The sequence below is a fragment of the Scardinius erythrophthalmus genome (genome assembly GCF_964197995.2).
Source record: "Scardinius erythrophthalmus genome assembly, chromosome: 3".
Classification (NCBI taxonomy): Eukaryota; Metazoa; Chordata; class Actinopteri; order Cypriniformes; family Leuciscidae; genus Scardinius; species Scardinius erythrophthalmus.
Window position 1 is genome coordinate 19,242,558 of NC_138223.1, and position 25,992 is coordinate 19,268,549.

Consider the following 25,992-nt stretch of genomic DNA (forward strand, 5'->3'; position numbering starts at 1 on the left):
GATGACTGGATGGATTGTGGTCTTCTGTATACAAAAACAATAGCGTGTTCTCATCATTCATTGTTTTATCTTTTCACATGTTATATTATAAAAGGTTTGTCAAATATTATGTATAATATATAAATACTATATTTATATGATATAACTTATTGCCCCATATAAATGTAATGTGAATATTATAAAACATTTCCACGGCAATAAAGCCTAAAGTTGGCCACTGTTGCCAAACCAAATCATTATTATCTTTTGGTTTTAAATATCAAATTGATTTTTGTACAGATATTTTGACACCAGCTACTCTAGATACACAGAGGTGTATTGCATAATAATGTTTCTTTGCACATGTATGCACAGGTAGGTCTACACCTTTTTCCCTTTACTTGTTCCTGCAATGATGCAACACCAACTACTGCATAACCTTTTAGAGAGAAAGAGAGGGAGAGAGAGAGAGAAACATGCCCTTGTTTTGCCTGGCTGCTAATTTCAGTAGTGCTTCTGCACCACCATCTACATCTTATTACCTACCTTAAACACACTCACACACACCCCTCATACTCCCATCACTGCTTCCATTAGGACACACATAGAGAGACAACAGCTTAGACTTGGAATGGCATTTCTCAGGCATTGTTACATAATTATAAGTTATATTGGTTTTCAATTTTGGTAACCTGTTGCAAACCATTACCCAATTCTTCTTTTTTATGACTGATAACCAATATGCACATCCATTTTTTTTTAGGCAGCGGCTATTTGCATAAGTGCAAATAGCCACAATAGATGCTATTTACACCAAGTTAAAATAGCATATTTCCTTTGCGATAGATGCTATTTACACTGTGCAAATAGCAATAGCTTCTATTTACACCATGTAAAAATAGCAGTATTCTATTTGCAACAAGTGTAAATAGTAGTTAGATACTATTTGCACCTCAGCATTTTAGAACATTATAAAACAAAATGCAATAATAAAATTTTGAGTGTAAATAATTATATTTATTAAATAAATGCCACCTTATTAGGACAATAAGGCCTACACCTAACCCTACTGATAAACACTTTATTATGAAATAACCGATAGGCACTTTAATTCCACTTTTCACACATTTACTTCATATTTATTGAAAATAAATGCCTTTCCAATCTGATATGCGATGGAAAAAGGGAGCAGAACGAGTTTGGCAAAATGCGGATTCATTCAGGGTTTCCTGAAGGTCAATATAATAGCCTAATGAAATGATTGGATGACTGGATGGATTGTGGTCTTCTGTATACAAAAAAAAAACTTTTACGTATTTCTACTCTTCATTTTTTTTGTCATGGTGAAGTGTGTCCATCCATACTGCTAACATGTTCCCATGTTGTGTGCATGAGATAGACATGAGATAGATTAGAGAAGCAGCAATTAAACATTACTGGTTCGGTTAATGATTTTGGCCATCCTAAACTCCTTTCTTTCTTTATTTTTTCAATTGAGATTTAATTGTCTAATATTTTTCATCTTTGTTTTTGCCTAATTGCATATTTCTTACTTGATAATGTTTCTTATTTTAAAAGTTGAGTAATTGTCTATACAGCTGTTGGATGCTATTCTTTACAGAAATGGCAAATGGTGCAGTTTATCAAGAGTCCCGATAATAAAGAACCAATAACGGACTAGGTTGAAAAGTTAGTTATCTTGTCTGTTAATTGGCAGTGTTGGTAGCCTAACTATAGATGTAGTGTACCTAGTCAGACACATTTGAACACATAAGATTCAATGCTGGTCTGATAGGATCTGAAGTCATTTTTTTTTATTGGCCGCCGTGTTTCACATGCTGTTATTCACACACCTCTTTTGAAGCTGGCCTTTGACCACAGGAACATCATAACATAAAGAGCTGAGCTGCTAAGCTTTCTGTGGTTAGAATCAGCTTTGAAAGGTCAACTCAAGTCTTTTAATAGATGTGTGTGGCTTTGAATGACATTTACTTTCATCTTTGCTCAAGTGTTGTAATACTGAACCGTTTTCATTGTGATGCTTTAGGGAAGCGTGCACTGTTAGAGTCAGCCGTTTCTGTCTGAAGACATAAATAAATTATCTCCTTTTGAACAAAGTTATGCTTTCACGGCAAGAACGTTCATATAAGCATAACAGTCCCTGACATATCGGTCATTTAGACCAGCTTTTTAGTTTCACAATGGTTGTGTTCTTCACAGTGACATGAATGTGATTTGGGGGTCTATAATGCAGTATTTGGCTCTTTAACATGTGGATCTGTCATTCTGCAGGCCGGTGGGGCTGCCAAGAGCTGAAACCGTAAATATCCGAAATCCCAGCCCAGAGCTCCCAGTCTCTCTGCTCTCTGTGTTTACATCCAGCAGACATTTTCACATGCCTTCCTTCCACAGAAGGGTAAGTATGCCCTCCATTTCACATTTGCTCTGCTCTCCCTCTCCCTCTTCCTCTACATAAATTGTCCCATATGAATGTAATCCAGTGTTTCTTTATTCAGTTTCTTGTAGATTGTATTTTCTTTTGTGTTACAGGTAATTCCACCCGGAGGGAGCACGCTTTTTAAAATAATTTTCCTCCCCACAGTGGAGGGCAATGAAGAAATCTCTTTATTTATTAACACATCAACCCATGGGGTGATATCATACCAGGCAAGTTGTATAGAACTAGCATTACACGGTCATTTTTACGCACTTTTTAGAGGTTTCATATACACATCACATTTTACTAAGGCACACATATGGGAGATGTTCATATTTTAAATAGGTTTATTTAGCTTGGCAGCAGTTCAAATTTAGCCGTTTGCATAAAATGACAGTTGTAAATGGTATTCCCACAGTTAGTGATCACTGATCACTTAAGATTTTTTTTTTTTTTTCTCCCTCAACCAAAGTGCACATTTCAGCCTATCATTTTGGGTGAAAATCACATGACAGACCAAAGCTGCACCTGGGACAATTTGCGTGCAGTTAGCTTTTTTTGTCTGCCTTACTCTTAACATATTCTTTCAAATGTTTAAGAGATGTTTGTCAAATTTAACTGAATCAAGGTCACACTGTATCATTCTGGAAATGTAGGGCAGTTATGTGTTATATACATAAGCAACAAGCTTGATGGTACAGATTCCTTTGAAATAACCAGAATAGTGTGATGCTGTATGACTGTCATCAAACAAATTCACCATAATCACAAAGCAATCTGCACTGGCATATACAATAGTATTCAGGTCATGTAACGTGCATTGCAACTCTCTTCTGTAGTCCTGTTTTCATTATGAATACATTTCTGGTGATCTTTATATGAACAAAATTCTATTGAAATGCAGCTTACACTACTAGTCAAAAGTTTGGAAACACCTACTAAATCTTTATTATAGTACCGTTCAAAAGTTTAGGGTTGGTAGGATTTTTTAAATGGTTTTGAAATAAGTCTCTTATGCTCATTAAGGCTGAATTTATTTAATCAAAAGTACAGTAAAAAAAAAAAAAAAAATTAAATAAAGGTTTCCTATTTTCTATATATTTTCAAATGTAATTTATTCCTGTGATGGCAAAACTGAATATTTAACAGCCATTACTCCAGTCTTATTAATTTTTTTGTAGAAACAGTGATATATATTTTTTTAGGGTTCTTTGAGTAGAAAGTTCAAAAGAACAGCATTTTAAAATAGAAATCTTGTGTAGTATTATTGTAGGGTGTTTTCACATCTAGTTGATTTGATTGGGAATCGATCTGCATCATAACACTACAATTTCAAGCAAACTCTGGAATGGTTAGACTTTAGTGAGAATGGGATCCAATCCAACCACTTATTTGCTCACATAGTTCTTATATAATTATTAAATAGTTCTTCCCCAAAAAGACAATTTCCTGATTATTTACTCACCCCAAGGCTATCCAAGATGTATATGACTTTCTTTCCTCAGTTGAAGAGAAATTCAGGTTTTGGAGGAAAATATTCCAAAAATTTCTCATGTAATGCAAGTGAATGGTGCCCAACGTAGATAATTTTTGATGGTCCAAAATCCTTAATTCAAATTAGCTTCAAAGTGCTCCACAAGACCCCAGCCGTCAAACAATTGTCTACTAGCAAAACAGTCAGTCATTTAAAAAAAAAAAAATAAATAATAATAAAAAAATAATAAAAATACTGTACTTAACAAATGCTTGCCTGGGTCCAGCTCTGCGAAGCGCGTTCACAAGAAGGTCACGCGTGATGTAGGGGGCAAGAAATGCCCCATAGTTTACATCCAGGATACACGAACGGATCATTTTAAACAAAAAACAAAATACCAATATACAGCAATCACCATTGTTTTGGACCGCACTCCTCCTCCACTGTAAAGGATTCTTGCATGCGTGAGCTTGCAAACGTGCTTGCATCACGTGAGAGGTCATATATGCGCCTCGCTTAGCTGGAGCATTTGTAAACGTTTTTTAGTTCTTATCTGAAAATGACTGATTGTTTTGCTAGAAAAGACCCTTGGAACCCTTTGATGCTGCCTAAATATGGATTTTGGACCTTCTAAAATGGTCTTTGTTGGGCACCATTCATTTGCATTTGATGGGAAAAAATCGTGCAAGGTTTTCCTCCAAAACCTTAAGTTTTCTTAGACTGAGCTTGGATGGCCTTGTGGCAAATTGTTGATCAGGAAATTTTCATTTTTGGGTAAACTATTTCTTTAACAAATTTTGGTCTGTTTTGAAATGTTGCCTTGTGAAAGTGAACTGAACCAAGAAAAAGCAACATTATAGCAATGTAGTTCCTATTTGTTGGAACAAAGCAAACCAAATACAGGTTATATATATATATATATATATATATATATATATATATATATATATATATATATATATATATATATAACCATTAACTCATATATAAACCATTAACTCATTTTAAATTTGTCTACAAAACTCATTTCAATCATTTAAGCATAAAACTTTTAATTAAAAGTAGTTTTTTTTATTATTGTTTAGGAACACTCTATTTAATTTAATTATCAAATTATTTAATTATTTATGACACTATTCTTATATCATGTATATGCTGTTTCTTTCTCTCTCTCCTAGGTTTTTGGGGTTGGCGTCCATGGGGGATCAGTCAAGGACGTCCAAAGAAAAGATAGCATTCTGATATTTCCCCACATACAAAGCATTAATCTAACACAAACTCAGGTAAGCATCATGTATGTGGGTATACTGTTTGTTTTATTGTGAGCTTGCACGCACAGATGTTTTTTTCTTTTTACTATCCTTTGTGCTGGATGACACATAAGGTCTAGCGACAGCTGAGTGTTTCTGTCTCCTATTACTGTCATAGCCATTAACACACACACACACACACACACACGCGCACATTCAGGTCATCATACATGGAAACCCAGGCAAAGCCACATGACTAAAGTCTCTCCTGTGTTGATGTTTTTCTTATGGCCAGCACAGAAAGAAAAAATGACTGCATTAGGGGCCGTTCACACAGAACAAATGTTTGCATTGCACTGTGCTTCTTTTCCATTCTTTTTGTCTGTAAACATTCGTGTTTGACCTTTGCATTCACGTCTTTTGCAGAATATCGTGCATGGCATTCTAAACATGCAGCGCTCAAGTTAAGAAGTCTTTTTGGGATAATTATGTAAGAGTTGGGTTTGGCAATTAGTATTATTTTTATTAAATACATTTAATGTTTTTTTTTTTTAATATAATACTTTACACATCTTTTATACAACAAAAGATACATTTACCCCAGAACTGACAAAACTTGTCCCAGAACTAACTCATGCTCAGGAGTCTAAAATAAATCATGGTTGATTTATGTTAGACGCTTTAATAAATCACTATCAAACCTGCATCACAAGACCACTGTATGTTTCTTCTCAGTGTTGATATTTGACAGAGGTAGATGATATAGTCTGTTTTATCTCATATAGGTGTTCTGCTGCATCTTAGCTCTCATAAACAAGTTTAAATATAGACTTGCTTCTGTTGTAGCGGTCACATTTAAATTGAGCTCTATGTTTGGATGGAAACCACTGCAGTGTCTCATACTGAATGTAAGTGGCTATTCCTCTTGAGATCCAGCTGACTGGTCTGGTGGGACAAAATGACTTCCATCCTTGCCTTGAAACTCTTGATACCGGGAACAAAACCTGTATCCATACACTTCTCGCGACTAATTTCAGGCTTAATGTGATCATGTGTAGTGCGACTCAAGCCATTGGTTCGACCTGATTAGCTAAAAGTTATTGCCACCAGAAACATTCTTGACGAGAGATGATGTAAACCTGCTGTTCACTTGTAATTGAACAAAGTGCTTTCAGCTGACATTTCAAGATACTCTAGAATGTGTTGAATTTACCAACTCAAAACAACTTGATAACAGTAGGGGATGTTTCACCAATCGACAGCTGCTGAAAAATTGACACTCCTGGAAGAATGGTGCTCAATTAAACCGGTTCCTCTGACGTTTCGCTGTCATATTGCAGTGCAATGACATTTCACCATGGACAATCAGTGTCTTGCTGTAGTGTTTGTAAAATGTGCATGAACTTTTTACAGGGATATGCCCCCTCAAGCTACTTGGTGTTAAAATATAGTTTGCTGTGTCATCATTTATTTACTCTCATGTCTGTCCAAACTCGTATGAATTTCATTCTTCCTTGTGACACAAAAGAAGTTCATTTCCATACATTAAAAGTAATGGTGAATGGAGGCTGCCATATATATATATATATATATATATATATATATATATATATATATATATATACAGTACCAGTCAAAAGTTTGGAAACGTTACTACAGAATGATTTCTGAAGGATCATAAGACACCAAAGACTGGAGTACTTGCTGATGAAAATTCAGCTTTGCATCACAAAAATAAATTACATTTTAAAATATATTAAAAAAGAGAACCATTATTTTAAATTGTAATAATATTTCATAATATTACTTTTTTTTTGTGTGTTTTTTTTTTGTTTGTTTTTTTACTGCAGGCTTGATGAGCATAAGAGACTTCTTTCAAAAACATTAAAAATAGTAATGTTCCCAAACTTTTGACTGGTACTATTATTTATATATATATATATATATATATATATATATATATATATATATATTTATAATTTTGTATAAGGACAAAACGCACAGCAATGAAAAAGCAATGAAAATGATCTCAGCCTTATACAACTGCACAAATCAGATTTTCAGCTAATAAAGACTTATATTTCAGTCTTCAGAAGACTTCAGGAGAATATGGCACACAAATATAGCCTATGTAGTTGACTACTTTTATGTTGCTTTATTAGAGCTTTGTTGTCATATTTGGAGCTTGACTAGCCCCTAGTCACCATCTACTTTAATTATATGTAAAAAAAGAAAGAAAGAAAAAAGAACCGCGTGGACATTCTGCATCTTCTTTTGTGATGGTTATACTGGTTTGGTATGATATGATGGTGATTAAATAACAGTTTTTTCACAAAGGTTATGGGTTTGATAATGTTCACAGATGCGGTCACATACACCTCCTACATTCAAATCCCTCAAATTTAAATAATACTGAAAATCTGTTGAAAAGTCACTTGGAAAGTCACTAGCTTTAGAATGTATTTTCACTACCACTATTCAGTGGTAGGCTGAGATGTCTACCTGTCTCTTAAAGGGGCCCGTCTCATTGACTGATGGTCTTGAATGTATAGAATTATTCATGTTGCTTGTAGAGGTGGAGGAAGTGAAAGTTAACATCTTCAGCGCAGAACACAAGAAGAATGAACAATAAAGCTGCAATGGCCCCTGAAGATACATTCACTACCTTATTTAGAATAATGTACACTTAAGACACTTTCTTTGTTCACTATTGAAACTGCCACACATAAATTGTGTATTGTGTAACAATGGAGTTATGCTTGTGTTTTGTAATGTATTGTAAGTTGCTACAGATAAAAGTGTTGTAAAAAATGTAAATTACATCTTTTTTTAGATGATTTAATTTACCCTAAAAGGCCCTTCTGAGCTGATGAATTTGAAAGTTCTTTTTCTTTTGCTCCTGCAGGAAGATGCTTCTAATATAACAATTTTAGGTCTGCTGCTTGACTGCAGTTTACCAAAACCGTTCTACAATCAGCCCCAGGTATGAATATTACATTTACCAACCATTGGAATATTCTGTAACTCTTATTGAGATAAGGTACTTATGTGATTTTAACTTGATCTTTCAGCTTAGTATAAAGCTTAGTTCTTGACTCTACGCTGTTAATGTGTGAAGTAATCCCAGTTTCAGGAACTGTTTTAAGGCCTGCATTTGAATGCCATCAATGCAACAGTTTTTTTTTTATGGAGAGGTGTTCTAATGCATTTGGTCACATGCTCCGGTACTGCTGCTGTTGCATAAAACTTTGAGCTCACGAACAGACTGTTTTACTAAAGGCTGGGCCACATTTAAAGATTTAAAAAATGTGAGAGACCACAAACATGACGATAAGAAATCATAGATTTAACCATTTTGCTCCTCTAGTGTGTGGAGTGCCGCAATGTGACCAGGATTGCACATCACACACTAGCAGATTCCATTAACAAACAACCAGAGTCCCGCCTGTGTACACGGGAAATCTCGCAAAATCTCTCGCATCAAACGTGACTTTAAAGTAAACAAACATGGCGAACGACCGACAAGAAAAAATGGCGCAATGGAGAAAAAATGTTTAGATGAAGCCATGGAGACAGTGTGAACATGGACTTTATATGTTACAGCGCGAGCTGGAGGTGTGTCTTCCTTCAGCTCGCTTTCTGATTGGCTGTTGTTTCGTTTCACGTGATGATCTCCAGAGCGTGTGCGCGTTTGTCCTCAGGGGTTCCCCCGAACAACAGGATTTTTGATCATAAATATTCAACATGTTCCTCCGTCGTTCTTCCGAGCAGATTCAGTCACTCTTAACACACCTCACACAACAGGAAAATCTGATGAGATAAACTGTAGAACTATCAAGATAATCGGTTGTGTGTGGATGGCTTAAGCATCAGTGAATAACAGAGAAAGAATCAGGAACCGAATGCAAATCACCTTTCCAGCTCCTTTGTTAGTAGCATAAAAACAACGAAATATCCAGAAAGTAATAAAAGCTCAGGTCCGATCCTGACATCCTCCATCGTTGTTGTTGTTGTTGTTGTTGTGTCAAGGTCAGAATAAATGTATTGTTTTATTTACTATTTTTATCATAACCGTATTGTACACAGTAACAACATCACCATGAGTTTCCCATTGTAAGTTTGACGGCTTTAGCTGCATTGTTTATTGTTATCTGGTGATTGAATGTTCAGACAGGGCAGGTCTTCAGTTGGAACGCTTTGCATTCCTGTCATTTGTGTTGTAATTTGTAGCATGTTGATGAAGTATGTGCCTACAGCCTTTACGTTTCTCACTCTTTCCTCACAGGGTTGGTGTTTAGTATCTGAAGGGGGCAGAATTGCACTTCAGATCAGTCTTTCTGAAAGAGGGGAAAGGCCGACCCACCTGGACAAACTGAAGCCATACGTGCTGGAGAATATTGTGGTGCTGCTGGTCCTCCCATCACCAGATGCTGTCTGTATGTCAATTTGTAGTTTTATTTTATCCATAATTTCTATTTTTATTTTCCATTTCGCACTTTTGGATTCAAAACCCATATTTGTTGTCTGCTGCAGATACTTGAAGTTCTTGACGTGATTTTTGACTCAAATCGTCCTAGTGATATTTAAAGGTGCACTTTTTGTTAGTGTTTCCCTGGCTTTATTTTTGGCTTTTGTTTATTTATCCGAGTGCTATTTGACTTTATTGTTTACACCTATCAGCATTTTTTTATCTTTTGTTATGATTCTCATTCTAAACACGCCAATAAAATGGAAATTATTGGATTGTGTCCAAACACATTTATGGTGTCCATGGGCATTTAGTGGTGTGGCCACTGTGTCCATTGTTTTTTCACACTCCCCATGTGAGGTCTGTAAGATTTTACTGCTTTTCCACTCAACCTCTTTCGTCTGGACTGCTGAATCGCACCTGTGGGTTTGTGGGGCCCTAGGTGGTCATAAAAATGTAAGATTTAAAAAGATTTTATGTAAACGAACAACAATTGAGGCAGACATATACTGTATGCAAAAGCGAATAGGCCTTTAAGGTTTTGTTTACTCACTACCCAATTCAGATTTGTTTTTCAAATTCAATCATTATGGCTGACTCTTTAAAATAAGGTCAGCCAGACATTGAAAAAATTACAATAAAATTATTCAACTACTGTCAGCTACAGCTGTACGTTTCTCACGTATGTTATAGTGTGTGAGAAATATTCAGTCCAAAAGTGTGAGGAAATCATGCATTGTTGACCAAATATTTCATTGCCTGGTCATGTGATCTCAACATGGCCACCCCCATGATGGGGAACCCACTCTGTGTAAAATTAAACTGCTTTTTCTTATAGGAGTTCACCTTCTATGTGATTGTACATTATAAATGTAGTTGTCCGACTTAATATTATTTACTTCTTTACATCTAAACCTTTTTTCCTGATTACACCGTATTCCTTGATTGCAAGGATCAGTTGTCTTGCATTACGCCACCATGTTTGTTGCATTAATGGATGGTGATCTGATTATCTGCTGATCAGTTGATTTATGGCTATATTACTGTCCCTGTTTATATTAGTGTCTTTATCTACTATGTTTGCCTTACTTTTTTTTATAACAATGTACACTACCATTCAAAAGTCAGTATGATTAATAAAAAATAATTATACTTGCATACAGTACAGCAAAGATCCATTAAATTGATCAAAGTTGACAGTAAAGACTTTTACAATGTTACAAATGATTTCTGTTTCAAATAAATGCTGTGCTTTTGAACTTTCTGTTCATTAAAAATCCTGGAGAAAAATGTATCATGGTTTCCAAAAAAAAATATATATATTAAGCAGCACAACATTGATAATGACAAGAAATCTTTCTTTGGCACCAAATCAGTATGATTACTAAAGGATAATGTGACTGACGACTGGAGTAATGGCTGCTGAAAAACCAGCTTTGCCATTACAGTAATAAATTTATTTTAATATATATTAAAATAGAAAACTAAGTTTAAATTGTAATAATATTAAACAATATTAATGGTTTTACTTTATTTATTTTTTATCAAATATATGCAGCCTGGGTGAGCATAAGAGACTTCTTTCAAAAACCTCAATCTCTTACTGACCCTTAACTTTTGAGTGCTAGTGTATATTCCTTTGAATTTATAGCATGTACTTTAATGCATTATTGTACTTGCCACTGGAAATATGCTTTTTAGTTTACTCCCTGTTGTATATAGTAACATACCATTGAATTATTGAAAATTACTGCACACTCTGAGGTGATAATGTAGCCACAATGTTTCTGCATTCATGTTCAGTAACTGAATGATCTTATGAGTCAGTTATTCCGTATATACCACAGATGTGGAAAAAAATTATATCACCTGTATACTTGTCATAGATTTCATCTCTGCTTTCAAAACTATTAACCTACTTGAACTCTTCAATAAACTGTTAGATATGAGCATTAACCCCATTTCACTTCCCATGATTAAATATAGAAATATTTTTGTTTAGATTCTCCTTGGATCTGATGCATGGTCACCTTGATAACTTTAGGAATGAATAAATTTATATAATTTAGTATTAAATTACAGATTGATTTTAGTGAATAAAGAAATAATCGTCAAGAAATATTCCACCCCGAAATGACCTGGGGAAAAGTGTGTCATTTAAGCACAGCTAATGGGAAAGAAGTGAACCATTACTTCCTAGATCATGGGTTGCACTGGATTTGAAACTTCTTTTTCCAGCTGCTTAGCCACCACCGCCCAAAAAATAACTTTCCTTGGTGTCATAGCACCACCTTGTGGCTTTGCCAATGTACATTCTCTTTTCCAAGTATGTACAGGTATATTTTATAACTATATTTTTAATCCACAGCAGATCCCAGAATAGGAGTGTTCATGTTGAACTCAGGGGTTAAAAAGCTCTTTGTTAAGGTATGTGTGGTGAGAATAACTTTCTGTTGATGTTAATTTAGCATATAATCAGATTACATTTATAATGTAATTATAACATAACATCTTGTGTCTTTTTAAGGAGATCCAGCTCTTGTCAAGGACGGACAGCAGCGTAGAACTCACTGAACTGCTTCTCCAGCCTTCAACTTCTAACTTCACTCAAGTGGCTTCACTTTTCTGTAGACGTCAGTACTTTACTGTCAGCCTAACTTTCTCGTGTGTATTCTAATAGTTCACAATGGACATGCTATTATGCTAGACATGTTTATTTGGTTCTCTTTTCATTTTCTTTTTTAAGGCTCTTTGTCAGCTAAAAGTAAAAGGTGTCAAAGTCAGTTCGGCCTGCAGATATTAGCAAACAGAACACTGAATTTATATCCACTGCTGGAAAGCACACACAGGTAAAGATTTCTATATTAACAGCGATTTTACTGTAAATTAAATTAATGCTTTAATCATTAGCATTATCTGAAGTTAAATAAAATTAAATACATTTTGGCCAAGAATGAAAATTCATTTTTTTAAATTCTAAAACTAGCACTGCACTGTTTTGAAAGTTTTAATGATGATAACATTAATAATTGCATATGTACACTACCGTTCAAATATTTTGGGTCATGTAGATTTTTTGTTGTTATTTTTAATGTTTAAATTTATAAGTAATTTAATACATTTATTCTGGGATGCATTAAATTCATTTTCAAAAATGACCATAAAGACTTTTTTTTTTTTTTTAATAAACGCTGTTTGTTTTTTGTTTTTATATATATATATATATATATATATATATCAGTTTCTACAAAAATATTAAGCAGCAACTGTTTTTAACATTGATAAAAAATTATAAATGTTACCCTGGCACCAAATCAGCATATTAGAATGATTTCTGATGGATAATGTGACACTGAAGACTGGAGTAATGATGCTGAAACTGGAATAAATTACATTTTAAAATATATTAAAATAAATAGTCATAATAAATGACAATATTATAAATTGTCATAATATTTCACATTATTACGGTCTTGACTAATTTTATAGCTATGGAGAACATAAGAAACTACTTTCAAAAACATAAAAAAGGATACCGACCCCAGTCTTTTGAATGGTAGTGTACTTCCTTCACCTCTGTGACACAGTAAATGCTGTGTTCATGCTTTTTGATGCAGTTCTTCTGAAGCCCTAGTCACGTTTGTTACAGAGTTGTTCCTCTCTGTGTGTTTCAGATGGTCGGACTCTGAGCTGAGTTCTTTAGTTCAGGTCAGACAGAAGGAGAGGGGCACAAAGCATGTCGAGCTCTGGCTGTCCAACCCATTCCCCTTCACCTTCAGAATCACTAACATCTTTCTTTCCCAGCATAAACTCTTTAAGGTAATGCTCACCTGAACACCAGAGACTTAAATGTGTAGTGACCACATGCCTTCGAGACTATATTGTGGAAGTTCTGCTTATTCTGCTGGGAAATAGAGGGATTGAGAAGTTGGTGGGTCAATGACTCTGTTAACTTTATATTCACGTCCATATATATTTGGTTTTTCAGGGTTATTATTCAAAGCTAATGTCATATAGTAGGACACTGTTTGTGGACAGTGGCTTTTTTTCCTGCTATGGCCTTGTATAGAACATGTGCAACTGACCATCAACTGATCCAAGACTGGTCAAAAAAGACTCAAGATGTCGACTAGTGGCAGAGCTATTACCAACTAGTCAATGTAGCGCTTACAATACACATTAAAGGGTAGATTAGACACATTAATTTGAATTACACAGAAATCAAGCTCACAAAAATAGGATATTTGTCAAAACGTTAACACTGCAGTTCAATGATGGTATACATTTTCCCATCTTATAGGTTGTAAATTTTACAAAGTCCATGGAAGTGAGCCCTGGTAGCAGGAAGCTTCTGTCTCTTCAGCTACTCTGCAAATCTTTACCCATCAACCTCAGAACCACAATTACCCTGACAACCAGTGTGGGGGTCCCACTGGAGCTTCACCTCCAGACAGATTCTTCTGCCTCAAAGGTAAAGCTTGACTACATCAGCATGAACACACATTTAAGGGGATAGTTCATCCAAAAATTCTATCATTAATTACTCACCCTCATGTCCCGTAACCCATAAGACTATTGTTCATCTTCAGAACACAAATGAAGATCTTTTTGATGAAATCTGAGAGATTTCTGTCCCTCTGTTGACAGCTACGCAACTACCACCTTGATGCCTCAAAAAGATAATAAAGTGAGATCATAAAACTAACCCAACCCAAATTTTCTTAATTTTTCTTGATTGGTTTATACGATGAACATTTTTTATTTTACGTGAGATCGAACGTGAGATCGAACCTCATTGGTTCTCGCTAGTCAAGCAAACATGCTTGAGCTTTTGTTGACCACAGCTGTTCTGTTAATATGTAAATAAAATCCTAAATTCAATCTGTTCATCATATAAAGTGTTTGTGTCTCCGGAAAATTTGGACTAAACCGCTCAATTAATTTGGATTAGTTTTACGATCTCTTGATGAACTTTTTGAAACGTCAAAGTGTCAAGTTGCGTAGCTGTCAACGGAGGGATAGAAAGGTCTCAGATTTCATCGAAAAGATCCAAATTTTTGTTCCAAAGATAAACAAAAGTCTTACCGGTTTGAAATGACATGAGGATGAGTAATTAATGACAGAAATTTCATTTTTGGGTGAACTATGCCTTTATATAAGCATATATTTGCTTCCAAACAGAGAGATAAGGTTCTTGCTGTGTTGACAGATGTGGGTTTTGAAAAGAGAATGCATGTTTATGCTAAATGATATTACTTGGGGTCAAATTTCTTTTGCCAAACTTTGCTCCCTTTTGCCTGAATTGATCACTTTCTTTCCTCAGCAGGGAGATGTTATGTTTGAGACTGCTGAGGAGTGTGAACAGCTCTGTCCTCTGTATATGTCCCGAGCAGGTGAGACAAACACAACTGGACACATTTGAGGATTTTTCTGAGTAACTAAAAGTTTTAGCAGCTGAGCTGAATGTTCCTCAAAGTTCCCATGCTTTTTACCCAGTGATTCTTCCAGCTGATCATGATTTACTGGATAAGGATTAAGGATAAAGATTTTGTTAAATATTTTTTTACTCACAATTTCTTCCTGATAAACTATTTTAGAGATTACATAAATAGTAAAAAGTTTTCTCATTATGAAGTGCCCATGGAATTTAAAAATTAGGCCACTTCATATATATAGGTTTTCCAAGACTGTGGGAACAGTTTCAAAAGAAATAGACAGTTGAGGGGGTACATTTAAGTATGAAATATTTAAGCTTATTTTAATGCTTGTTTCGTCTTGTTTTTTTGTAATTTTTTTTTAAAGTCTTGAAGCCCTCTTAGAAGTTTGCTGGTTGAGGACCACTGACTGTTCTAGACTACTGTAAAGTCACTTGTAGTAACCTTGTCTTATAAATGGATTGAAATGATTGTAGCGTACTAGTTTGCACATGTCTTGTGTGTATGGAGTTGCTCAGTCAAAAACTATGTAATGTCCTCCTGTGCAGGACGTTTGGAGTGGCAGCAATCCCTTCACCCAGAATCCTCCTCATCTCTCTGGAGAGTGGACAGCAGCCTGGCTTCTGCACTCTGTGGTCGTTGGCACTGTAGCAAAGAGCTCTCTTGCAGGTAAACATGCAGTGTGTGCACAAATATAGACACAACCCTGTGGAGTCAAATATTGTATATTCATTTTGTATGCTATTTAAACTACACATTTTGTTTGCGATTTAAAAATGTATGCATTTACCGCAAATGCACATACGGTTTTATGATGTAAATATTTCTGTTTCTGTTTTTTGTGTGTGTTTTGTTCAGATGGCCCAGGCTTCTTGCAGACCACTCTTCACCCCTGGACTTTGGGGCCACACCGGTCAATGATAGCAAGGTATGCAAATCACTGAAATCTTTTGATCTGAACTTTACCTTCATTTTTTTTTTTCTGTGAAACACAAAATGAGTATATTTAAGAATCTTCAAATGACAATCAACTTTTGATGCATCACATGGAATTATTAGCATTGTGTGAAATATGTTTTTATGATTTTATGAGACTTATTTGGATCATAAGATTGTTGTACTTTTTATTTCAGGTGAAGAATTTCACTCTGAAAAACCCTACGGGTTCAGTTATTTCTGTGGAGATCCGAACCCTCTCCTCATACCCCGTTCCGCTTGAAGCCCTCGACATGCTGACCAAATGGTATTTATTATAAACACTTCTGGCCTAAAGTTGGTTCTGTCAGAAACCTTAGTTACAGTGGTATTTATGTACAAGGTTAATAAGCAGAGTCATAAACAGTGCTGTTTTAGCTAGTTTAGTTAGTTTTATTTCAGTTTTACTTCAATTAACGACACCGATATTTAATAGTTTTAAGTTTTGTTAAGAATAACAACACTGTTAATGAGACCAGCAATTACATCACGAATGTATATGTTCTAGGTTTAATATTAGCCCACTGTCAGTGAATATCACTACAACAGAGTTTCTGCTGTTGGCTACAAACCATAAGGTGAGGTCATGAGCTTTATATAGCATTATTAAGTGTACATATAGTAAATGTGTCTTGTTGTGGTAAATCTGGTTATAGTGTACTCATATTTTTGCCAACAGGAAAGTGAGCGAGGCAGTATACTTAGATTCCTGCTTCAGCCGTGGGAGTCGAGGACGGTTTCTGTGGCGTACCAACCCACAGAACACAAGCCTGTTACCTCACTGCTCCTGATCAGGTACTGCTCTGCCCTAAATGATTTGTATGACTGATCGGTTTACTTATCTTAAATCTGTTTAATGGATTAAGGAAAAAAGTTTAGCTTGTTAGCTTTTGTTGGTATGTTGCTATGTACAGGACTGCATGATCATAAAAGAACCTGGAATTGTTCAAAAATTTTAAAATTGTGTTTTTCATGCTTGGAATAATCAGGGAAAAAACTTGATTTGACTGTGAATGATCCATTTATTTAGCACTTAGATCATGCGTTGCCTTAATGTGTGCGTAATAAAGTTAAAGGCTCAGGGAAGGAGGCTACGGGAACTAGCAAACGTTCAATGTAAGACTTAAAACGCTTCCCTTCATGGATGACTGCCGCATAGACTAAACCAAAACCACAGCATTAAGTCCCAGGCCTGGTCCTCTCTCATCTTCCCCTTTCATCACTCCTCCGTTTATCCTTCTGGAGCTCCTCCATGGGACTCCAGACTGGTGTGTCGCTCATTAACATTCGCTCCACCGGCCTCACTCCGTTCCCATGGCTTTCAGCTCAGCCCCGCCCTGCCCTACTGCAGCGTGGTCACATTTAGCATACACATTTGTTAGAAAAGTTTCGAAGGCATTTTCTTTTCAATTTACCTCCATGTAAAGTAGTGTTTGTTATCCCAGCGCTGCTTGAGTTTGTGTACAGCCATTACCAGGGAAACATCTCTATTTCTTGTGTTCCATAAGCGCCACCTACGGTCTCGTTTCGAAGGCTGCGTCCTTCCGATGTCGTATTTGTCGGATGTCTTGTATCTGAAAAGTACATTTTAAATGTATAAATATTTATTATATTTTGAATTCATGTTTATAAAAAGGACTGAGCCTGACCATTCCTAGTGAAGCATAAATTACTGAAATTTCTTTATGACTTTGTCGGACTCGTTTGACTAGTTGGACTCGTCAGTTTACTTTTAATGAAGCAGCCTTATTAGTGACGAATGCGCCCTTTGGAGGACGCAGCCTTCAGCCTGTCTGCCATTGTGTTCAAACCAATGTGAAAATCTGATTTTTTTTTATGTACAGTTGATAACAAATATGCTTATGGGCATTCTAAAAATAAAAAATAAAAAATATAATATACTAAGAAATAAATATACTAAGAAATTACAGTACATTCAAAACTCGGCCGCACATGTATTGACACACACAACTGTTCAGCAGCATATTTCCCCTGTTCTTTATGAACTCCATTGGCTTCCAGTATGGGCACGAATCGATTTTAAAATCTTGATTTTAACATATAAAGCCATTCATGGGATAGCGCCGGCATATTTCTAAGCTAGTTGCTCCTTACACTCCAGTTCGCTCTCTCCGCTCTTCCGACTCTTCTACTCTTCTGCAGCCCACATTTAAATTGAAGTCGATGGCTGGTCGTTCTTTCTCTGTTACAGCTCCACGGTTGTGGAATAAACTTCCTCTTGTGATTAAAAATTCCCCAACAATGGACTGTTTTAAGAAGTCTCTAAAGACCCTTCTCTTTAAAAATGCTAATTGTCTCTTAAGTGTACTATCATTAACTTCTGTTTATTGTATATTGTATAGACTGTATATTGTTTTGTGTAGCGCTTTGGGTTGGAGAAAAGCGCAATATAAATAAAATGTATCATCATCATATATACATTATTGTTTATGAAAACCCAAAAGTGCATTGTGACGCTCATTTTATTTATTTATTTTTTTATTTTATTTTTTCGATGTAAAACTTTGTTAAATGATTTTAGTGCGATTCCAGCGCATTTTAACAATTTCATGATATTGATAACTATGATCATTTTGGTCACTATAATTGTGATATGAAATTTTCATACAGTTTCATCTGTAGTTTATAGGGACTTCTGTTTAAGCTGTGCATCGTTACACTATTGACAATAAACATTATTTGCCTGATGTGACCACGCTTTTTGTTTTTTTTTTCTTCGAGTGTTTTTGCTAGATGTTATCATTCAGTTTTTGTGGCTTTGTCTGTTAACAGGAACAACCTGACCGTGTTTGACATGGTTCTGGTTAAAGGATTTGGGGCAAAGGAGCTCCTGAGGGTGGGAGGGAAGCTCCCCGGGCCTGCAGCCTCACTGCGCTTCAACGTTCCCCAGTCCACTCTCATGGAGTGCAGAGATGGTGAGAGACACAGCTGAGCCACTCCTGACGTTTCCTTTCTCAGAGTTTGGTGAAAAGTACACTAGGGCTGGTCGAAGTAGTGATTGTTTACAAATTAATTGTTCTCTTGAATTATTTATGTTTGTTAAATAAATTTTAGTCCTTTCAGTTACTCTGAATTACCCAGATATTCCCAAACTTTTTTTGTCAGCCGAACACCTTTGACCTAAATATTAACAAGTACCCCCTGAGAATTTAACCCTTATAAGCTATTATTTTTTAATGTACACTCAGGATTTTGGAATCTCCAGAGACCCCAGACAATAAAATGTGATGTTGTTACATAATAAACAATAACAAAATCATGGCTACTGTAAACAAAAGTCAATGAAATGTGCAGAATTGAAAGTAGAAAGTATTTCATAAATAATAACGAAAGAGGAAACAATGACACAAAATGCATTAACTGCATTTTTATTCTCTTTCTTGTCTTTTCACAGGTTTACGATCAAGTAAGCCCTTGTTTGCCATCCAGAAAAGCTTTAAAGTGGAGAATGCTGGCGAGTTGCCGTTGACTGTAGTATCCATGAACATTAATGGATATAAATGTCAGGGTTACGGTTTTGAGGTGCAGCACTGCAGAACCTTCAGAGTGGACTACAACTCATCCTCAGAAATCACCATTGCGTAAGAATGTGCAACTTCAGTTTCAGTGTTCCTAACAGAGTGCAGTTCTTATGCCGTTCCTTGAAGATTTTTCGAGATGAAATAAAGTCTGTTTTACAAATAACTTTAGGACAGTAACATTGTGTAGCCTATGCTCTCTGCAGAAAGTTGTCTGTGTCTGTTTAGCGCTGTTGGTAGATTTCGTAAAAAAAATATATATATCTGTATTCTGATGAAATAATAATCCAGAATGCTGCAGCTAGAGTGGTCTTTAATGAGCCGAAGAGAGCACACGTCACACCTCTCCTCACAAAATTGCACTGGTTGCCAGTTGCTCGCATCAAATTCCAGTCACTGATGTTTGCCTACAGAACAACCACTGGCTCTGCTCCCTTTTACCTAAACTCATTACTCCTAACTTATGTGCCATCCAGAAACTTGCACTCTGCAAGTGAACGTCGTCTCGTGGTGCCATCTCAAGGGCAAAAAATCACTTTCTCTGACCTTCACCTGGACTGTAATGACCTGCCCAACTGCCATTTTCAAGAAACGGCTAAAGACGCATCTTTTTCGGCAACACTTGATCCATTAACACTAACACTTTCTCTTCTCTTCTATTCTATATCTATTTAAAAAGACAAATACAGTATTTTTACAAATACTGCGTAAGACTAAACTGGGAAGGGTCACAGTGAAAATACACTGAAGAATTGAAAGGAAATTTATGATTTAGACCCTTAAGTACCTGACTGATCAGAGACAACGTAAAAGCCCATTTTAGGTTCCCTTTTTCATGCTAATTACTGTTCCTATTGCCTATTCTATTTCTGTGGTCTACAGTCAATAAAACTTAAATGTTTAGCAGCATCTAATGATTTTGTATTATTCAGTTTGGCTGCCATTTCTCTGCCTTGCTTTTGTCATTCGCCTCTTATTTATTTATTTATTTTTCCTGCTTGTTTTTTTTTTAAAGGGATAGTTCAAAATTCTGTCATGATTTCCTCACCCTCATGTCACCCCAAAAGCTGCATTTCGGTAACCAAACAGTTTCCGTTCACGTTGAATTTCATTGTATTTTTTGTCCATACAATGGAAGTCAATGGGAACTGAAACTGTTTGGTTATCAGCATTCCTCAAAATATCTTCTTTTATGTTCCACAGAGGAAAGAAAGTCATACAGGTTTTGAACAACTTGAGGGTGAGTAAATGATGACAGAAATTTCATTTTTGGTTGGGTGAACTATCCCTTTAATCCCAACTCGGAAGTTAGCCTAATAACGTCTGTGACTAACAAAATCTTATGATTCTTAAACATTTGTTCATCATGATAATCTTCACAAATGAACAACTTTTAGAATTTTTTTGACGCGTAAAACAATTGGCTGAAGACAAAAGCTAAATGTAGGCTGTAAACGAGCTACGTGACTTCAGCGTCACCACTAAGCTTTCAACAACTCCTGCAAACTATTATAACTCAAACTTTCAGCGAAAATGTAAAAAAAAAAAAAAAAAAAAGAGTTGTTGAAAGCTTAGTGGTGACGCTGAAGTCATGTAGCTCGTTTACAAAGCGGACTAGTGAGTAGATGAGACAACCTCTGTAGTCCCATTTAAGTGAAAGCTTTAAAAAGCTTCTTTTTTTTTTTAGAAGGTATTACTGATGTATTTTATATCGTAGAAAAAAAAACTTGAAAATATCTTGAACTTGTGTTCACACAGACCTTATTTCAAGCATTTAACCAAAAACCCATTGACTTCAGGTCGATGAAACCGGAAGTGCTAAAATGCGAACTCGTTTTTGGGTTTTGGCCTACAAATATATGCCATCCCTGTACCACTCTATACCACCATGTACTCCATCATCCTTTTTTCTCAATGTTTTTTTTTTTTTTTTTCTTGTCTGTTTATTTTCTCCCCATCTCAACCGTTCTCTCTGTATCTCTCTAGATTTACTCCAGACTTCACGTCTTCGTGGGTGATCAGAGACTTGACTCTGGTAACAGAGCGTGGCTCCATTTTCCACTTCACCCTCAATGTGACTCTGCCTCACCACATGCTGCCCCTGTGTGCTCAGGTGGTACCAGGACCCAGCTGGGAGGAGTCCTTCTGGGTCATCACACTGGTCTTGACCTGGTTAGCAACCCATACACATACTTAAACCACATGAAACGGTACCTTGTGCATGCAACTTGAAATGGATTCTGTGCATTAATATCAAACCTGTTCTCTCTGCAGTTCCTCTCTAGCTGGTGTGTGTCTGATGGCTTTCTATCAAGCTCAGCACATTCTGAGCGAGTTCTCCACTCCAAGTCCACGTAGCAATCACAACTCTGTACCTCGTGAAAATATCAGTGTCAACCACAGCTCCTCAAATGGTGTCAGGTGAGTCAGCATCAACATTTGTTATCAGGGCTGCACAAATAATCCAAATAAAATGGAAATCACACACACAATAAAATATTTTCTGTGTCTTAGAGCGATTTGGTTTACAGTCAGTGTTTCTCCACACAAACTCAGGTGCTCTGAGTTAGGGTTGCTCTGTTTTATATATTTATATTACAATTCAAACATTTTTGTGGACAGAGGTTTACATCATTGCACAAGATTTGTAATGAGAATTGTATTAAAAACTGTTAACTGTACTGTACACACAAAGTAAAAGATGATGATGATGATAAATAATAACAACAACAAAGGAGTAAATTATTATTATTGCTAATTCTTCTACTAGTACTGTAAAATAAAGATTTAATATTCAATACAAATATTCAATAATTACTTTTATTAAATAAACATTAATAAATAAACTACAAACTATCAAGCAGTGCCTTTTTATTTAATAATAAAAATACAATAGTAAATAGTTTATACTACTACTACTGTAAAATCTAAGATCTAGTATTCAATAAAGTTTTTAAAAAATTAACATTATCATAAACATAAACATAATTATTATTAAAAATATAACAAAATTAATAGTATTCACTAATACTGTAAAATAAATATCTAATATTCATAAATAATTACTTTTATTATATAAACATTATTATTATTTAAAAAGGCATTTCTTTTTAGTTTGTGGTTTTTGCACATTGTATTTCTATGTGTTTATTGTGTTTTTCTTTACCTGGAAATACAAGCAGCAATATGTGATGTTACGATGATCGTAACACGGTTCAATTTTTTTTGGCTTGATTCTAGTTAGCTTTTTATTATAGACAATTGTATGAGTTGGAGCCAATTTTTAAAGCAACAACATGGAACTTTTCCTCTGCGGTCGCCCTACAGGTTGGAAGCGGAATTGTCCATTACCGCTGTCGTAAAATGATTTACGGTTACTGTATATGAAGCATGCAGGTTTTTTTTCATATGGGCAATGATAATATTATTAATCTTCCCCCTTTCATAATTTATACATGTTTAGTAGACTAAACATTTTAACTCAAACATTTGCGATTTGCATGTCGATTGCAATGCTCAAATCTGAACGAGAATGATAGCGATAGCATCCTAACCATCTAAAACTACCATGTTAGTGTTTACTAGCTACCAGATTGATAATTCGCTCATCTACTAGCTGATTCATGAAGATAAATAAATGGAGGACCAGATAGTTTCCATAACGTAGCAAGGCAGACAACAGATTAGAAAAACTAAAGATAGTATGCAAGCAATTTACAGTTACTTACTAGTTCAACAGCATGACGGCCAAGTCAGCATCGGTCTGGTAACTCTCCTCCTCCATAAGCTCACGCCAGCGAGCAAACGCTCGACCCATATTGATCCTCGTCCTGCCTTTCAGTTTATCACTCTCCCTTTTCCTCTTTCGACTCTACTCCGACAAAACCTTGGACTTCTTACGTTTCGCTGCTGCTTCAGCCATGACGAAAACAGACGTACGAAAACAAACGCGCTGGTTGGCCACATTTGAGGAAGTGGTGGGCAAAGTGACGTATGCCGTAAAGCAGTCGAATTTTGTAGTTCTTTTTGAGCTCTGGTTACTACCCGCACCCCGAAGTTACATAGTGCCAGTAAAAGCGATACAGACCCCGTCAGGCTCTGGCAGACGTCTCATTCAACCTATTGTAAGTCGATGTACTATCACAAGGGTCTTGGAAATATATTATGAAGGTTGAAAAGTTACATGTTGTTGCTTTAACTAATAGTTTTTTGTTTGTTTGTTTGTTTAGTAGAGGAAAAGGCAGTTGTAAGAACTACACTGACACAAGCCACCCCTCTGACAAAGGCAAGGGGAGGGGATCTCCAGCTGTGGCCAATGGGACGATTCGCTCGCAGTCCTCATCCAAGAAAAGTTCTGGAGGTTCTTCCCAGCCTCCAAAGAAGCAGACTAAAGTGTCTTTCCTCTACAGTAGATATAAAAATAGCCCTGCATCTGCAGCTGCTAGTGTTTCTGCTACCTCGGACTTTTGCAACCCTCCAACCGATGAAGATAGAGATCACACCTATGAGTTAGACCCAGAAGTTTGTAATAACAACAACAACAATGACATATTTGATGAAACCCTTCTCCCTGCTGAGAAGAAAGAGCACTTTAGAGAATCCATGGAGGACAAGGCTTTGCCAGCTGATATGTTTCCTATGGAAACAGTTCCTAGACTACCTGAAAACGTCACAGCAGGCGTTGTCCCTCAGCCTGCAGATGAAGTGATGGAAGGCGAGGAGTGTAAAAGAAAAATCATTGCTGAAAAAAGGGATTATGTAGATGAAGAGGTAAGAGCTATAATACAGCATAAGAGCATCACCTTTCGTTTTACGCTGCTAAGATCTGCCTCTGTGAACATTTTTCACTTTTTTCTTTTTCACCTCACTAAGAAAAATGAGTTGTTTGTGCCCCTCCTTCAGAAGATAGAAAGAGGCGGCGGTCAGAAGAAGAGACTTGAGAAAGATGCAGAACTTGGAGTGTCTGCCGCCAACACCAAAGCAAAGAAAAACACAGGCAGGAGTCGCAGGAAGGCAGCTGAGCTCATTCCTGGGTACGTGTCTGTGATGAAACGATGAAAATGTTCTAGAGCACACTTTGTTAGTTACGTTGTGTTACAAGTAGTAGTGTGATTTGACAGAGGATTGATTTAAATCATGATCCACTGGATTTTGATTCAGTCCAAAGTTATTATTACCTTTACACTAAAGAACATTGCCACACTATGTTTCCTTTATTATAAATACACTACATTGATTTTTAGCATTTTAAAACCATTATTGACCGCAATATACAAATACAAAAGCCATATTTTAAGGTGGATATGGTGGCCAAATGTTCTTGTCGGGCCAATAATGATAACATTAAAAATGAACATATATCTGCCGATATTTTGTGCATCCCTAGCGTATTTTTTTTCTTTCATTCTGGCAACCCAACAGACTTCCTGAAAACAGTGTTGTCATGGTGACAGAGAGTGAGAGAGAACCTCCACGTAATGCTGCTAGAACCCGCAACATGAAACCTGAACTACCTAAAATAGGAACCAACCCAGACAGCCCTCTCAAACACCACAATGGTGAGGAAGTGATGTACAGCAGTTTCTCTGTCTCACTGCTGCATGTGTGAATGACATCATACCAGTGTTCCTGAACATCCTAATGTTACTGCAGTTGTTCAAGATAACATCAAATGGTTTTAAATGATTAAATTTAAAGAAGTCTCTAAGGCCGTGTGTCCACCAAAGCATTTTTTCACGCGGCTGGTGTATTCTTTCAATTGTTTTCAATGGGAGTGCCGCGTTTTTAAAACAGCAAGAGCGTAAAGAGGCGCTGAGTGTTTTTTTCACGCTGAAGCACTAAGCGCCTGGCGTTGAAGAATGTTCAACTTTGGGTAAAGCGCAGCGCTCATCACTTGTCACTTTTTACCCAGCCGTCCAATCACAGTGGAGGATGGGTGGGACAAATACCACACCGACCAACCGCCACATTTTGCTTGTACAACGTTAACAGATGTCAACAACAAGCATAATAATGGAACAATCATTTAAAACAAGAGCCAGAGAAAATCCGTTACATTGTATCGACATTTTTATATAGAATCAACACAGAAGCAAAATATGTGTGAAATGAGATACTAGTAACACTTTCGCGGATATTTCGTATCATAACAAGCAAAGCGTCTCAACTGAAAAAATGCTGCGCTGCCGAAACGCTCTCAAGCGCCCACAGCTAGGAGTTTTCTGCAGAGTGCCCAGTGTTTTCTGCTGGCTAAAAACACTTTGGTGGACACACGGCCTTATGCTCACCAAGGCTGCATTTATTTGATCAAAAATACAGTGAAAACAGTAATATTGTGAAAGATCATTACAGTTTAAAGAACTGTTTTCTATTTTAAGATACTTTAAAATGTCATTTATTCCTGTGATGCAAAGCTGAATTTTCAAATCACATGTA

General features: G+C 36.2%; 1 protein-coding gene across 4 annotated transcripts in view; it reads left to right on the forward strand.

The window, feature by feature from the left end:
* The window catches only part of tmem131l (transmembrane 131 like), a 67,639-nt gene that overhangs the window by 37,968 nt on the left and 3,679 nt on the right, over nt 1-25,992 (forward strand). The window contains exons 5-27 of one of the 4 annotated variants that reach the window (XM_081362076.1): nt 2,272-2,395; nt 2,530-2,646; nt 5,069-5,173; nt 8,046-8,123; nt 9,426-9,576; nt 11,980-12,035; nt 12,136-12,241; nt 12,355-12,457; nt 13,283-13,427; nt 13,909-14,079; nt 14,932-15,001; nt 15,592-15,712; nt 15,902-15,971; nt 16,177-16,286; nt 16,527-16,596; nt 16,698-16,813; nt 18,812-18,954; nt 19,434-19,620; nt 21,544-21,729; nt 21,832-21,978; nt 23,787-24,327; nt 24,460-24,590; nt 24,979-25,115. In XM_081362076.1, the coding sequence (XP_081218202.1) occupies nt 2,272-2,395; nt 2,530-2,646; nt 5,069-5,173; nt 8,046-8,123; nt 9,426-9,576; nt 11,980-12,035; nt 12,136-12,241; nt 12,355-12,457; nt 13,283-13,427; nt 13,909-14,079; nt 14,932-15,001; nt 15,592-15,712; nt 15,902-15,971; nt 16,177-16,286; nt 16,527-16,596; nt 16,698-16,813; nt 18,812-18,954; nt 19,434-19,620; nt 21,544-21,729; nt 21,832-21,978; nt 23,787-24,327; nt 24,460-24,590; nt 24,979-25,115 (3,185 nt within the window). Of the gene's footprint in view, nt 1-2,271; nt 2,396-2,529; nt 2,647-5,068; nt 5,174-8,045; nt 8,124-9,425; nt 9,577-11,976; nt 12,036-12,135; nt 12,242-12,354; nt 12,458-13,282; nt 13,428-13,908; nt 14,080-14,931; nt 15,002-15,591; nt 15,713-15,901; nt 15,972-16,176; nt 16,287-16,526; nt 16,597-16,697; nt 16,814-18,811; nt 18,955-19,433; nt 19,621-21,543; nt 21,730-21,831; nt 21,979-23,786; nt 24,328-24,429; nt 24,591-24,978; nt 25,116-25,992 lie in introns of all 4 variants that reach the window. The other 3 variants (XM_081362075.1, XM_081362077.1, XM_081362074.1) reach the window with 3 other exon arrangements.